The sequence below is a fragment of the Actinia tenebrosa genome, unplaced genomic scaffold (assembly GCF_029948245.1).
Source record: "Actinia tenebrosa isolate PJP-AT-01 unplaced genomic scaffold, QUT_ActTen_1.0 PGA_scaffold7__59_contigs__length_16204524, whole genome shotgun sequence".
NCBI classification, from domain to species: domain Eukaryota; kingdom Metazoa; phylum Cnidaria; class Anthozoa; order Actiniaria; family Actiniidae; genus Actinia; species Actinia tenebrosa.
Window position 1 is genome coordinate 6,672,670 of NW_028292584.1, and position 17,094 is coordinate 6,689,763.

General features: G+C 37.3%; 1 protein-coding gene across 1 annotated transcript; it reads right to left on the reverse strand.

The window, feature by feature from the left end:
* Nucleotides 1-1,090: 1,090 nt before the first annotated feature.
* Nucleotides 1,091-7,678, reverse strand: LOC148905423 (uncharacterized). Its single transcript, XM_089040167.1, has 6 exons — nt 7,537-7,678; nt 5,916-5,977; nt 5,510-5,812; nt 4,445-4,588; nt 2,082-2,249; nt 1,091-1,610 (listed from the first exon to the last, which is right to left on the reverse strand). Exons 1-6 carry the CDS (start codon nt 7,593-7,595, stop codon nt 1,243-1,245), a joined length of 1,104 nt encoding a protein of 367 aa, XP_088896293.1. The 5' UTR covers nt 7,596-7,678; the 3' UTR covers nt 1,091-1,242.
* Nucleotides 7,679-17,094: the final 9,416 nt, after the last annotated feature.

Sequence of the window (17,094 nt, forward strand, 5' to 3'; positions counted from 1 at the left end):
GACTTCTTAACCGCGGGCTTAATTTTGCAAATCTCTATCTGATCGGGACAATGGTTACCATGTAGTACATTCAAAAATATGTAGGATGCCGCAATTTTTCCGACAAGTTTTGTAAAAGACAAAGATTGACAAGAAAGGCCAGCTGATCTGGAAAAAAAATGTTAGGCAAGCAAAACCAAACACATTTATTTGCAAAACTGATGTGTTACTTTCCCTCTCCAAAATAGCGATTTTCTTCAGGCCACCATACTAACGAGCACTTGTGACACAATATTTTCAAAATTGATTCTTTAATTAGTGAATAGTTGATTGTGAAAATAATTCGTCATTTGAATGTCGGGTCTTCGAGATACGAAGGTTTATATTTCCAATATGATATGACTATGACGTATAACATAACGGATTTGAGTTATTTCGTGGCAACTTTTAATATTGAACGCTTTACATTTTTTTAGAATTTGTAAGAAGCTTTGCATGAGTCACGAGTGAAAGGGAGATGCTTTTAAAATACTTTATTCACAGAACGAGTTCAGTGTTGTATATCAAACTATCCCTTATGTTACGTCATAGTCATTAACATATTGGGAATATAGACCTTCGTACATTTAAGACCCGACATTCAAATGACGAAATATTTTCAAAATCAACTATCCACTATCTATAAAGAATAAATTCTTAAAATATTGTGCAAAGGCTTATAAGCACTATTTTTAGTGCAATGTCGGGAATGTATTTTGTTTTTCGCGCTGGTAAATTTTCGCAGGCTTCAGAATTTCTCAGTTTTGCATTATCGCTTACATTGTTCGCCTACATGGCTTTTTAGAATAGGATAGGATGGGATGGGATGGGATGGGATGGGATGAGATGGGATGAGATGGGATGAGATGGGATGAGATGGGATGAGATGGGATGGGATAGGATGGGATAGGATAGAATAGGATAGGATAGGATAGGATAGGATAGGATAGGATAGGATAGGATAGGATAGGATAGGATAGGATAGGATAGGATAGGTGCCCGCTAAAGTATTACACTAAATATGATTATTACTGCTTCTGTTCAGCCAGAGTAAAAAGGGAAAAATAGAAAATTTTCCGTGCCAATCTAGTTTATTAAGCATTTCAGTTTATTGCTTTTCTAGCTAGGTATTCAATGAAATTATGAAATTACATCATTTATTTACTTTGTCTGTGGTCACATTCATTCTAATTGTAAGGTAGAGTTGTCACCCGCCTCATAGGGTTACCAGAAAATGTTGTGGTGACATGTTTCCACGTTGCAGCTTCGTGTGTATGTAGATCCTTTCGTGCAAGGTCTGTGACCGTGACCATTGCCGTGACCGAAACCGATACCTATGCCTCCTCCAATACCAAAGAAAGGATCATTACTAAGACTGGGATTTTCCTTTCCTTTATCAAACGACCCGCTAGGCGTTCTTTTGCCTAATCCCAATCCTATTCCAAAGTGTAAACCGTGACCATGACCTCCGTGACCCCCGTGACCTTCGTGACCACCATCGCACCTACATGTTTGGACACCTCCTCCGCAAGATCTACTGCAGCTTGAACAACGACCTGGACTAAGGCTAGGACCTGGAGTGGGTTTAGGCTCTGGGAAAAAATCATAGGTACAAATAATGTTCATAACACGAGACATCACTGCGCAAACTATTTGTGAAAGAGGCTATTTTTCGAACGGGACCGGAACGAGTATTCATGTAATTGATATCATTGAGCATTTTCTCCGCCATCAGTTTCATATTGAAACCTTCAATAATGCTTCTGGAAGCGACAATGTCATGTTTGAACTTTTGGTTATTTCTGTTTCCGATCCCTGGTCTTGCTTGTTTGAGAGATTTTCTCCCGGATTGTCCAGTTTTGCTCCATCCACAAAGGTCTACATCTTACCAATTTGATCATGGAATGAGGACCACAGGTTTGTTCTCTCGTAAATCAAGGACGATGTATTTATTTTGTTGCCAATTGCCTTTATACATTACGCCCCCATGAGTAGAAAGGATGCGCGCAAACAATGCCTGCAAGCGCCCTTAATCAAGTGTTAAAAATATCCGCTTAACTTACCACACTTGTTTTGGTTGCAGACTTGGGTCTGTTTACTTTCTCCCTCACAGGTTTTGCCTCCGTTTGCTGGAGAAGGGTTCGTACAGGTGCGAGTTCTTTCTCTCGTCCCACCGCCACAACTTACAGTACATTCCGACCATTCTGAGTATTCACTCCACCCACCATTAGCTGGAAAAAATCACGAAACCGCTGGATATTATTTTTATATTTTGTACTTCGTGATAAAACACGACTACATGTTATAATCAGGGCAAGAAAGTAAAAAAAGAATTAATTCAGGTCGACTGATTAGGTCATTTTCTTGCATTTCTCGAGTCCATTCATGTACGTCTTTTTAACACACGTTTACAGTCAAACAAGCTCACGTGTTGACCCCTAGAGTCGATTAATTATTTGAATTTTCGAACTTTGATTTCATTATTCAGTTGAAATTTACAACGTCGAAAACGAAGATATGAAAATTCCAATCAACTTTAAATTCAATATACGATATTTTGATTAGTTAGTCAGTGTTAACACAGGAAGACCAAGAAAACATGGCGGTCAGAAATAGTCTTGGCCGTGTTTATGTGCCGGGAAGGCCTTTACCTGATATTATTCGACAGGAAATTGTTCATCTCAGCAATAGCGGATTGTCCAATAAAGCAATTTTGCGACAACTGAAAATTTCTAGTTGGGGAGTCCAGAAAATACTTCAACATTATCGACAACATGGAACTGTGCCTCCATTTCGGAGCGTTCCCTACAAAATTACTGATGATATCCTCCAAGTAATTGAGGCATGGAAATTACAAAACCTAGCGTGTATGCTTATGAAATAAGAGAGCGACTTCTGCTCGATAGTATCTGTAATTTAGATGATTTACCTTCTTCATCACAAGTCGAATAATGAACTGAATTTTCATTTGAATATTGCAATATTGCATTATTCCGGTTCGTACGTATAAAAGGAATAATTAACTAATGACTTCATTACTCGAATCTAGGGGTCAACGCTTGAGCTTGTTTGAATGTAACACGTCCTTTAACACGTCGAATGATTTTCTTCATTTGTTCATCATACATTAGAACTCCTTGTCCATTGCTCAGGCATCAAAGAGCCCGAGAGTAAAAAATAAAAAGAATTGCGGTTCTGTCAGAAAAGGTACCCAGTTGTCTGGCCTCCGAGTCAAAAACAATTTGCTTGTACCACCGAATAAACTATACGAACAAGCCATATCGTGAGATATATATATATAAAGTCAGTCTTGCATTGTCTTCTATCAAAGGTTTAATAAAGAAATCAATTGAGTTTTGTAGCAGCTATCTTGAACTGCATGTGCAACTTTCTCGCCCTTGATACATATTTTCTTGTTAAGGTGACTGCCTACTTATGAACGTTGGATTTGAGCCCACGATGTGCGCGCGCTCAAAAACCGCTGAAAAGTCTACAACATTTTATTGAAGAACCATACGCGTTCTGAGCTTCAACAGGGCAAAACCCTCAAATTTTGCACTGGACTCTCTATTTTTTAATAGCTCATTTGAAAAAACTCATAAAAATCTAGGTTTTAACATTTTAGAAAAAGTTTATATCAATAACACATGAAAAAATAGATTTTTGTAGGGAATTTTATTTCACTTTATGAGATTTTTTAAGAGCACCGAAACTACAAAATATGACAAATCAATGTATCTCTTTGTCTTTTTGTCGAAAATATCCATGTATTATTGTAGAATTATTGACTAGCCTTCATTCGTGCAATCATATAGTCTGCAAATAGCTATTATCTTATGAATCTTAAGTTTTTTCTAATCTCTTCCGGTGGAGCAAGTTTTGCTCCAAAAGCTCGCGCGTAGGCTTCCATTAAATGCTGATTATCTCGAAAACAAGCTAGAGACACCCAATCTTCTTCCTAGATTTGGAATCAGCATTAAATTTCAATTAGGAAAATCGAAGTTTAAAAAAAGTTTAAATTGTTTTCCAAAAGTAGGCAGTCATCTTAAGACCCTTTTCCCAAGATTAAAAACATCCTGGAGATTGCCAAGAATTCCTCTTTGGCGCGTAAAAAAAATGGATAGATTCCTTTTATCGAAGACAGATTTTCGATCCGATTATGTAATCGTTTTTATTCTCGGATAGATAATTCTCACTATTTCAAATTAACATAACTGTACTAGACTGAAATTAGGCCATGAGTGATTTCATCGTTGACGTACCGCCTTTTGTTTCCCTGCAAGTAGAGTCTCCATCAAGAATCGCCAACGAGGGAGACTCTGCTAGAAGGGAAGCCCTTTGGTATGACATAATTTGTCAAGTCAGTAGTTGCCTTTGGGTTTATAAGATCATTTAAGTAAACGGTGTAAATAATTGCGATACTTACAAACACATTTGTCTTTATTTTCACATGGTCGTGAAGTTTCTGTCACTTTGACCTCCTTGTTAAAAGAGGGACAATCGTTGTTGGAGGTTGGAGAAGTCACAATTTTATACTGAACGCATTTCGTATTGTCGCAGCTTGTCCACTCTACAAGACAAAATAAAGTATTTTTAAAATTTCTTTGTATTTCCAAAACCAGATTTCCAAATAACTGATATTTTCTTTGCTTGGATTGCAAAAGATTTAGTTAATTTCATGATACGAGGTTCTAAACATTAAAAAAATTTACGCATTAAAAATCAAGATTCTTAACGGAAACTACTTTCGCCTTTATCGACCTTTTCAATCCTTAAATGTTTTATTTCCCTTTTTTGATTTGGCTTTTTTTCTTTCCGCTTTAGAAAATCAAAAGGTGAAAAAAAGCTAGGTGGTAATGAAATCAAGGGAATACTCAAAACGTACACATTTGCAGAAGGATTGCATTCAATCTTCGCGAATATTTTGACTAATGGTCAATGTGAACATTTCAAATTAAAATAAAAGAATCAATGACTGCTAATGTCTATCAAACTACTTCTCCTTGTTTCAGAGAATGGAATAACTCTATCGATCGCACCTCCTTCAAATATCCTAGACCTTTCAATGTAAGTGGGAATCAACTAGTAGGGGTGGAGTAGTGAAAGTGCACTTCGTTGCCTTTCACCTCTTGAGTTTCGGGTTCGATTATCAGACTCGGCATAACTTGTGAGTAGAGTTTGATATTGCTAAGTTTTTCCCTCGATGGTTTTTCTCCAATAATTATGATCTCAATAATTCGATCTGTGAGTTCGGCCATGTATTGACTTAGGTCGACAGTCCAGAAGCTGTCTCACTGGGTTCGATCCGTGCCCTGACTTAGATCAGTCCAGAGATTGTTTTAGGGTTCGGTCTGTGGGTTAGCCATGCCCTGATTTTGATCAGCCCAGATGTTGTCTCACGCATTGGTTCTATCTGTGAGCCCAGATGCTGGCTTAGGGTATCAATAATAAAACATGAAAGTTTTGAGTTTTAAGGTACTCATCACATTACCTTTCTTCACCCGATAAAGAAAATTAGACCATTCTTGCCCTATGCCATAGTCATCATCGTTTCCCACCAAGCAGTTTGAAGCACAGCCATACTTGTTATAGGTTTTTTCTGCGTCATTTGATCCCCAACATTCGATCTTGTTTTGGATACCAAAATAGTCATAACCTTCAGCTTCGGCTTTAATTCGGCACTCTTCGAACATAGCCTGGAATTTCGGATTTTGAGCATCGTATTTAGCTGAATGGAAGTAATTGCCCATCGCGCGGTCACTACTGTCCTTATAACATCCAAGGGCTTCCCATTCTACAAGATTAATTAAAATGAAACGTATTATAATAGACATTATTCATATTAACAGCGATGGTTAAATCAGCTAACTGAAAAAGCAGGTGGGCTACATACTTACCAAGAGCACTCGCAGTGCCTAAACACAACAGAACCAATATTGAGCCAAGTAGAGACGACATCCTGTTAGTAAAACCAAAAAGATATGGGAGAAAAATTAAATCAAAACTGAAAAATGAAATTGTCCAAGGTCAGTGTGTTTTCATCTGTATACGGCGTGTCACTTAGGGAGGTCGGGACTCAATCTGTGAGTTAGCCGTCTCCTGACTTGCCAGTGTTTGTTTCAGGGCTTGATCTGTAAGATCTATTTGATCTTAGAAATGACGAGTTCATTACCTCGATCGTGGCTTTTAGAAAACTTTCAACAATTCTCGAAAATATTTTTTATTGTATAATATTAAAAAAATCCTATCACTTTTCGTGTTAAAATTTGAAATAAAAATGAATCACGAGTTTTAAAAATGGCGAGTTCCGACTAACTTCAACCATTATCACTGAAAATAATTTTTATTGCATTAATAATAACAAAAATAATAATAACCTAGAAGTGTAGCTACTGTAGAAGCCTTTACGTGTCACTTGCTTCGAAGCAGATAGGTGAAGGTCGAGAGATATAGCTATGCGAACGCGCCTTAGGCAGGACATTCCTGAAAGACTGTCTCGGTGCTGGTGGTGGCAACGAAAAATGATAATCGCGTAAAGAAGTTCGTTTCCCTTCTTTTTCAAAATGATTTTTATCTTTGTTTCAAAATCCAGTCTATTTTCGAGAATTAAAGGACAAACACTTAATCCGTGAAACAGTACAAAATATGTAATAATAATTTAGTTTTGTAAGTGTATATGCTTATCGAAATTTGTATTGTTTCGATAACTTCGATTTAGCGTTCAAAAGTGCTATTTTATGAAACCCTTAGACAATCCCTGGGCTGATCTAAGTCAAAACATGGCTAACTCACAGATCGAACACTGAAACAACCCCTGGGCTGATCTAAGTCAGGGCACGTTTACTGACTCACAGTTGGAACCCTGAAACCACCTCGTCTGGGCTGATCTAATTCAGGACATTGCTAACTCACAGATTGAACACTGAATGAGGCCTCTGGGCTGATCTAAATATTATAAAAATATTTTTATTGTATTAATAATAAAAAAATCCTATCACTTTTCGTTTTAAAATGTCAGTTAAATAAAAAACGAATCATGAGTTTTGGAGTAGCGAGTTCACTACCTCGATCGTGGCTTCGTGGATACCTTCAATAATGATTGAAAAATATTTTTATTGTATTAATGATAAAAAAATCCTATCACTTTTCGTGTTAAAATGTCAGTTAAATAAAAGCTAACTCTCAAGTTGCATGGAATATTTAAGGAATCTCTAAGCTGGTACAAGTCAGCCGGACTTGGCTAATTCACAGATTAAACTGGAATATAGCTTGTTCGATTTTTGTGAAGGAAGGAAAACTGGAGAACCCGAAGAAAAACCTTTTAATCAAGAAAGAGACAAAAAAGACTATACATGGGTTGCTGGAATGAAACTCTACACCACAAAGGCGAGAGCACTATTGCCACCATCCATAGATTCCCTTTCATAATATTCGGTAGTATAGAAAGGTTAGATATACACACAAGTGTTTAAACAGATAGACAAGAGATAGTTACCAATATTTAGCAACATCTATTACCTTAACTGCTGGTGCTCCTTAAGAGTGTTTAGCTGATGACATCTATGAAACAAGAGCATGAAGTAGTGCACTTTATACGGCCAAATTCATGCATTAAACATTTTCCCCTTCCCATCTCTTCTTTGGAAATATTGTGTTGAAGGAGAGAGAGAGAGAGAGAGAGAGAGAGAGAGAGAGAGAGAGAGAGAGAGCAAAGAAAGGGGGAGGGGGAGGGGGAGGGGGAGGGGGAGGGGGAGGGGGAGGGGAAGGTGGAGGGGAGGGGGAGAGAATTTATAGGACAAATATTTAATATGATTGTAATTAGTATTTATCAGTAATCCAGAAGGACCAACATGTAGATAAATGCCTGATAAATACCTAATAATATTTATGACAACGTATCTATTGTGTATTTGTATATACATAGTTACAAGTTTAGCTAGGACCAGATTTTATTGTTATCTTAAAATTCGTTTCAGAATTCATTGATTCTATTTACTATAGGGTTTTCGAACTGCAACTGTGATTTCTTTTCTTTGAGGCATTCTATGTGGTTCAATTAAATAAAAACAACAAATATAACTGAATATAAAAAACTCCAACCTAAGACCCTAAGTCAGGGTATGTCTAACTTACAGATTAAACTGGATTTTGGATTGTTAGGTTTTGTGGAGGAAAGCCGAAAGAAAAATACTTGTGGCACAGGAGAAGGAGCAGAAAAACGACAAGGCTGCTACTTTAGCATTTTTTTTCTTTATCTCTCATTCATGCTAAAAATCGTTTAGTGTTTCATTCGTGTCTCTTGTGCTTTACATTTTTCACACAATTCTGCTAACCTCGAGCAATTCTTCCTCGAGGTATTAGCGAAAATGTTCTGAGTTTTTGTGCTGATCAAAATATCATCTCTCCCAACGTTGAAGGCGTTATATTTCAAATACGCATTCTTTAATTTTCCCAACTTTTGGTATTTTTTCAATCAACCCAAAAAGGCCTGCTTATGAAATATAAAGCTTATTAACGCATAAACGTCGAAAGTAGAACCCGTTTTTCTGCCCTCTAAGCACAGGATATATAAAACCTATAAGCAACTCTACTTACTAACACGCGACGACGAGCTCTGCGGGACTCTCAACGCTACCTACGCTAATCGTGCTTCCGAAGCATATCTTACATGCATTTTATTAAAACTGAAACAAATACAAAGCATATTATATTTAGAGGGCAAAACGTCTATCCTAATGCATATTTACAAGCAACATGTTGGACAGGAAAACCTTACAATTCTTAAGCCTTGTTTAAGTTTGCTTATGAAGAGCGGGCCTTAGAGGTTCTAACGAGAAAGGCATTAACAACGAGAAGAGCCCATAGGGATCAATAGAAATTCAATATGCTTCCATCCATCCTTCCGAGGCGACGCTAACGAAAACTCCTTTCTCGTACAGCTATTTAGAAATATTTTATATAAATATTACGTAATACTTTATGGCTAACGAAAATTGCGACCCTCTTGATCATTAACGCAAGGGTGCCCTTCATAATCTTTTGCAACGAAAACATTGCGGTGTCTAATTCTTTGTCACAAAGAAAGACACCTCAATGTTTTCGTTGCAAAAGATTTTGAAGTGTGTACGATGTTTGCAAAATTCGTACCCATATTTCTTCATAAGCATAAGCAATCGGTGCTCAAGTTTAATCTATTTAACATTTTACAGGAAGAATCCAGAAGTTAAATAATCTCATTCTATGGAGGTGTCGCTAACGACAACTACTTTCTCGTGAAGCTATCTCGATATATGTATATACATATATATTGCGAAAACATTGCGGTGTCTAATTCTTTGTCACAAAGAAAGAAACCCCAATGTTTTCGTTGCAAAAGATTCTGAACAATCGGTGCTTAAGTTTAATCTATTTAACATTTTACAGGAAGAATCCATTGGGATCCTGTAGAAGTTCAATAATCTCATTCTATGGAGGCATCGCTAACGACAACTACTTTCTCGTGAAGCTATCTCGATATATGTATATACATATATATTACCTTTATTTATTTGAAAACACATTAGTAACCTTAATATAATTTAACAAAAGGCAATTGCAATTCTTATTCAGAGAGCTTTAAACATCGAAAACGTCCTGTATTTTGCTTTTGCTTTCGTAAATTTCATGTCCATTTTTATTTTCAATTCTGGCTTTACAGGTTATTACAGACATGACTTGTAAGACTTAGAGTGATCGTCACACTGAGCTATCCCCCGCTACCTTACGCCACACCTTCCCAGTAAATGCCTGTGTTCTGCACCAAGCTCTAGAAAATTAGATCTTACAATGAGAAAACATCACCCGGGTGTGATTGGCGTTCTTTTATTAGAGTGAAGGAATTTAAAAACGAGAAATGAAAAAAATACTAGTCAACATGTTATAGTCAAATATGCACTAAAGAAGACAATGCAATTAGGGTCTGCTAATGTGACTATTAGACTAATATCTATTTCACTCTGTGTGCAGTATTGTGTAATCAGTATCTTAGCAAGAGAAGCAAGTTTTTCCTTCTCGGTGGCACCAGAAAAAAGTCTTCTAATAAACTTCCTCGACTCGGGCGTAATGTTTTCCTATTCTAAGTGCTAAGAATAATAGAGAGTATTTACATGCTTGCTTGAGTATTTACGAGCGACTGTCTGTAAGGATCGACCAAAATCGAATTTTCATGGCACAAGTCAAAAAATCGATTTTCGCTCATATTTTGTTTTTAGATAGCCCTTAGTGTAAAATAAATCGAGGTGTTGTTAGTTTTGAAGAAAAAAAATTTTTTCCCCACGAAATTTACGAAAATAGATTTCGCCCAAATGCAGGGGGAAAATGACCGACGAGGTCAAGGAATTTGGTACAAAAATAAGCGCATCCTACAGCTAAACTACTTAACAATTTTTTCGGTTGGTACTTTTTACCGAAGGAATAGGTATTCCTCTTGCTTTTCGTTGTATCTATTCTAGAATATTTGGCGATTTAAGATTCGAAATAATTTTTCTACCGTGTACACTTTTTCCAAAGTTTAAAAACGCAAATTAAGGCCTTAAAATACTGCTTATAAAAACTATGTGCAGAGATACCAAATTATTCAAAACCTACACCCAGAGGATTATCTAATGTATTTCTATCAGATTCAAAAGAAAAATCTCTGGGCAAATCATTTTTAGCTTTCCGTTGAGGTCTTTTTATGATCTCTATTTCGCGATATTTCAACCGTAAACAGCTTGTTGCGTTACCTCCACCGACGTGACTATAATTTTAATTGCAATCATTCCATCGCTGAATTTGCTAAAACTAGGGGATCAAACCAAGAAAAAGACATCATAGTAATACCCAACACATTTCAATTGCGAAATATTGACATATTTTATCACATACTTTTTTAACTCATTCTATTGCGTGACACAAAGCATGCTTTGTCAGTAAAAAGTATGTGAACTAAACCGGCTCCAATCTCACATTTTTGCGATTGATATATGCTTTCGCAAGATCTTCAGCGTGACTTTGAAACAGCTGAACTGTCCTCATTTAGATGCAGAACATTTCCAAACATTCAACATATATTAACATCATAAAAATGGTGCGTATTGCCAACCAGCGAAATTCACTCGTGTAAATAACTTAAATTAGGCTGCGTTCATAACGTATAAAAGGGGGGAGGGGGAGGGGGGGGGAGGGGGGGGGGGCAGGTGAAATTTAGGGGGGATCGGGAAAATTTTGGTAGGAAAAAGGGGGATGCACAATTTTTGAAAGAAGCTACAAGCCTTGCTTAGGGGGGATCGTATTTTTTTGCATGACTTTAAGGGGGGATGTTGAGAATTATTCTGGACATTTCAAACTTCTACCTGCCCCCCCCCCCCCCCCCCCTCTGCCATACATTATTAACGCAGCCTCATATAACAACAACAACAAAACAAATAAAAATCAATACTTTTATAATATTGCATAAAGATGATTAGGATTAGTAACGCATTTTATCGAATTAATTATATGAACATTCATATATACAGAATATATATGTACGTCTGACGTGTATGTGTGGAATATGTGAATATAGATATTATGCGCATACATAAACATACGTATATACTCGTAGAGTGCACGCACTAAAACCGTGAACATTAAATAGTACTAATTAGTACTATTTCATACAGAATCCTTTGTTTTCTATTGTTTAATTATCACTATTTAGTGCTAAAAATTAGCATTTGTTTCACGGATTTAGTGTGAGCACTCTAACTTATTTGGAACTAAGTTGATGTGCAACTATGTACAAAACGCCAAATAAAATATGTTTGTCTGTCTATAAAAAGTTTATACACTTATTTCAAAAAAGTTAGTCACCCGAAAAGCTATAAAGCTGAGGCCGACAAGGATTATGGGTAGATTCATTTTACACGTTCAACCGCTTGATAACTGTTCATGGACTTGCGAATCTTTTACCGGTTATAGTCTCACCTCTTCTGAGCATCATCGAGCTGCAGTTTGTATTAAAAAAGCTTTGTATATATATGCTTCCTTGATATGAAAAGTTTCCCATGATGCTCATATCAGTGATCTCAGCTTTCTAGGTTTTTGGTGACTAACTTTATTGAAATAAGTGTATACATTTATCTCTGAAACGATAATTAATATAGATCTTAGACTTGCTCCAGTACTTCTCGGTCGAAGTTACCGGGAAGTACTCCAGCGAGAGAGATGGATGCCTGGGTTGGTGTGAAAGATTACTTTAATTATTCAACACGATGACACAACAAGGAAAAAGATTTTAAAAAACAATCAATGTCAAACCCTCCTTTGGGGTATTGGTTTTTGTTATTGAATATAGGATACTTTTATCAAGTTAGCGTTATTTACCAAATGTCAAAAGTAGTACGTAGGAGGACTAACTACCACAATGTGCGTATTTTCGTCAGAATGCAATTTTCATATATCTTCTTCACTAGAAGCCGAGAAGCAATTTCATCCATACCAACTTTATGCACTTGTCATCGGCTTCCACGAGGAGGGGGGTGGGGGGACCCCGGGCTAGACTCGGGGAAATGTGGGGGAAAGTGGGGACTTAGCCTTAAATCCTTGCCCCAGTACCTGGGGAAATAGTGGTAGATAGATAAAATGTTCTGAAACCCCCTAGAAGCATCATTAGAGTTCTTTGTAAAGAGCTGTTTTCAATAAAGTATTGGACTCTAAAGGTCTAAAAAAGCAAACGGAGGTATAAACATCGTTTTTTGTTTGAGTTTTATTTTGACTTCGATTTAATGGCATTGGGGTTGCTGTGTTAACCTACGCCGCTCGTAAACTGAAAACTATGCATCAACTACTAACTAACTCATGCACAAAATGGCGGATACTTAAGGTCAAGTTACTGTAACTGTAGCGACACGTCAACTGTAGCAGCAAGTGAAAGCTTGAGACAGATGCTGATTTAGTATTTCAGTAAGAGTTTGTAGAAAGTTAAGATATTATCAAATGCTCTATTTGCTATACATGTGACTAAGATCTTGTCTCCAGTTTGTTTTATGGACTTAGTGTGTGCACTCTACTGTTTTGTGTTACTTTTGTGATCTGTTATTTCAACTCCATAACAATTTTGCCCCAGGGGCTGGTGGAATATAGGGGTATTTTCTAAGAACCTTGCCCCATATCTGGGGAAATACAGATAGCTTTCCTCTAGTCTCAAAGCAAAGTCCCCACATTTGCCCGGGGTCCCCCCCCCCCCCCCCCCCCCCCCCCCCTCGTGGAAGCCGATGACAAGTGCATTATCTCAAGAGCAGGAACAGGACTTGCCTATCTGTTCGAGCTTGTCTGATATAGCTTCTTGCGTTTGACGGGTAACGGCTCGACTGACTTATTTCTGTCTCTTCGATCATAGCTACACGGACCTCCAACTATAGAACTATTAAAACGAACAAACCACTTCCATGTTTATACAGTGCTTGCTGAACTTTCCCATGGAAAGATGGCCCGTAATTTTAATCATTGCTGCAGTCAACTCAATTTTAGTTTCATGCATTATCAAAACAATGTTTATTGAAGGAAATTGCTGTTGTTAAATGCTACTGGATAAGTAAAACCATATTTTTAAAATCCAATGAAAGAGCTGCTAAATAAAATAAAGTTAGTTCACTGATATATTTAGTTTGAAAGTTATTGTTGTCCGATTTTCATCTGCGTGTTCATTTTACTGACAAAGCATGCTTTGTGTCACGCAATAGAATGAGTTAAAAAAGTATGTGATAAAATATGTCAATATTTCGCAATTGAAATGTGTTGGGTATTACTATGATGTCTTTTTCTTGGTTTGATCCCCTAGTTTTAGCAAATTCAGCGATGGAATGATTGCAATTAAAATTATAGTCACGTCGGTGGAGGTAACGCAACAAGCTGTTTACGGTTGAAATATCGCGAAATAGAGATCATAAAAAGACCTCAACGGAAAGCTAAAAATGATTTGCCCAGAGATTTTTCTTTTGAATCTGATAGAAATACATTAGATAATCCTCTGGGTGTAGGTTTTGAATAATTTGGTATCTCTGCACATAGTTTTTATAAGCAGTATTTTAAGGCCTTAATTTGCGTTTTTAAACTTTGGAAAAAGTGTACACGGTAGAAAAATTATTTCGAATCTTAAATCGCCAAATATTCTAGAATAGATACAACGAAAAGCAAGAGGAATACCTATTCCTTCGGTAAAAAGTACCAACCGAAAAAATTGTTAAGTAGTTTAGCTGTAGGATGCGCTTATTTTTGTACCAAATTCCTTGACCTCGTCGGTCATTTTCCCCCTGCATTTGGGCGAAATCTATTTTCGTAAATTTCGTGGGGGAAAAATTTTTTTTCTTCAAAACTAACAACACCTCGATTTATTTTACACTAAGGGCTATCTAAAAACAAAATATGAGCGAAAATCGATTTTTTGACTTGTGCCGATGTTTGGTCGACTCTTACAGAAAGTCGCTCTTACATGCTTGCTTGCATCTACAGACCGCCTGATTCTCCAGACACGTGAATTGGCCAATTCCGAGCCCTGCTGAATCTTCTTTGTTCCTGCTATGACCGTGTAATCATGGCAGGTGGATTCAACTTCCCTGGCATCAAATGGAATCATGAAGATACTTCTACTTCTACCCAAGCTGAATCTTAATTCTACGAAATACTCAACGACTTCTTCTTGTCACAAAACTGACCGAAACGTTAATTGAAAGGTTTTACTCAGTAGAGACCATTTGTTCCTTTTTCCCATTTAGTTTAGCTTGGAGAATTATTAGGTTAAGTTCTAAGGACCGATTTAGGTCAGTTTAGTTTAAATCATTTATTCATACCGTTTAGTTGATAGGATCTATTGTAATTGGGGAAAACCTGTAGTAGATTCCTAGCCTCTCTTATTTGATCTCTTATTATTCAGCGATACGTTTTATAGTCTTCTTTCTTTAACCCACTAGATATCGATAACCTAAGAGTTGGCTATAAGTAAAAATAAGATAAAATATCCCATCATGCATTGCTATACATATATTAGCGTGAACACTCCCTTTTGTGTCACTCTCATCTACGACCCAGAACAACAGGTTCTGACCTCCTTTTCTATGTTAACTGAGGTATAATTCAATCGTATTTTGCCTTCTCGTTTGTTTTGGAAGTTTAACTTGACCATTGAGCCGTGTTGAGGTCTACCACTCAAAGTGTACCAAATTCTGTTAAGAGTTTAACTTGACCATTGAATTGAGCCGTGTTGAGGTCTACCGCTCAAAGTGTGCAAAATTCTGTTGGAAGTTTAACTTGACCATTGAGCCGTGCTGAGGTCTACCGCTCAAAGTGTGCAAAATTCTGTTGGAAGTTTAACTTGACCATTGAGCCGTGTTGAGGTCTACCGCTCAAAGTGTGCAAAATTCTGTTGGAAGTTTAACTTGACCATTGAGCCGGGTTGAGGTCTACCGCTCAAAGTGTGCAAAATTCTGTTGGAAGTTTAACTTGACCATTGAGCCGTGCTGAGGTCTACCGCTCAAAGTGTGCAAAATTCTGTTGGAAGTTTAACTTGACCATTGAGCCGGGTTGAGGTCTACCACTCAAAGTGTACCAAATTCTGTTAAGAGTTTAACTTGACCATTGAGCCGTGTTGAGGTCTTCCACTCAAAGTGTACCAAATTCTGTTAGAAAACTCATTAATAATTCATGAAGGAAACACAATCATAGGAATCATGACCATGAAGGTGATTTTATATCTGATATAGATTCGTCTTCATTTGCATAAACTTGCACTTGGATTTTCTCTATCAAACTTGGTTCATTTCGTAAAGTATTCTGTACAATATGAAAACGTACATCATCAGTTTTCTAAGCCGTTTAATAAACTCGCAGATCGTGTCTTATCGGGTCTAAAACCACTCGGCTGCGCCTCGTGTTTTATACCCGATAAAACACTCCGGCTCGTTTTTTAAACAGTACTTAGAAGTTTAACTTGACCATTGTCGAGGTCTACCACCTATTTACTATCAAAAGTTTATCGCTATCCATACATGCTTACATGTTTTCCTTTCTTTCTTTGTTTGATTTGAAAGTTGAAAATACAAATTTCTCTTGGAATTTGGCCCTTATGAGCGCGTTTATATTGTTTCATTGCCCAAGGGTAATGCTTCCACACCTCCAGGTTTTTCGTAGCTGAGTGTTTTATCTCCTGTATTTGAATAAAATTTTGTTTGCTTTCCACTTTGCCCTGTTCTTCTTCCTGTGTTTTGGTTCTCCTTCTGCTAGGATGGTATCGGCCTGAAACAGGAGCAAAATCCCTCCCCCCAGTTTTACTCGGTCAGGCTGTCATACCATCCTTCCAGGAGGCTCGGGTCTCGCAGTTATTGACATATACGCGTTTCGTTATTGAAGGAGTTATGTTTTCTTATAAGTGGAAACTTTTGTTCGTTTCGGCTCATACCCTCCGGTTTTCCTTTTGTCTATCCCTAGCCTTTAGAGGAAGCTAGCCCATCGATCTATTCCTGTGTATCCATGTTCAGAAACCAAGAACAACGGCTTGGGTAATTATGGACCTGAGTCCCTGAAGGCGATGGAGGGTGTGACGATTTCAGTTTATTGAAGCTATAGCACACAGGTCCCAGGCACCTGGTATGGCAGACCTCGTTTTCCATGACCCTAGCAATTTTCTGCCTGGTCAGCTCCATCTACACGCTCCTTTATTATTTTCACAGGACAATTAACAATAGGAACAACTAAAATTAATTTTCAGCTATCGGAGTTTTTAATCCTGAGAAATACGCTGGCGGCAGTCGTGGCATAAACTACTTTTATAATTTTATAATTTAAATTTTTATTTTTTTTCACGAGTTTCATATTTTCGTCGTCGAAAACCACTTTTATATAGATGCGATAGCCTACCAATATTCAAATTTAATGAGCGAGCCACAAGAATGCATGGTGGGTCATAAGAGGAAAGTGGTGAACATTCTTTGACAGTACAGGAACAAGGGTAGCTTTGTCGGTATTCAAATAGAGGTCATTACACTACTAGTTTGTGTTTTACAGCCACATAATTTTACGAGT

What these genes read in the sequence shown, in the direction of transcription:
- LOC148905423 (XM_089040167.1), bottom strand. Translation starts at nt 7,595, where the DNA reads ATGCTCTTGTTTCATAGATGTCATCAGCTAAACACTCTTAAGGAGCAC. An exon ending in AAGGAGCACCAGCAGTTAAG is followed by an intron (nt 5,978 to 7,536) that starts GTAATAGATGTT and finishes TTTTACTAACAG; the next exon opens with GATGTCGTCTCTACTTGGCT. An exon ending in TCTTTATCGGGTGAAGAAAG is followed by an intron (nt 4,589 to 5,509) that starts GTAATGTGATGA and finishes TTTGTCTTGTAG; the next exon opens with AGTGGACAAGCTGCGACAAT.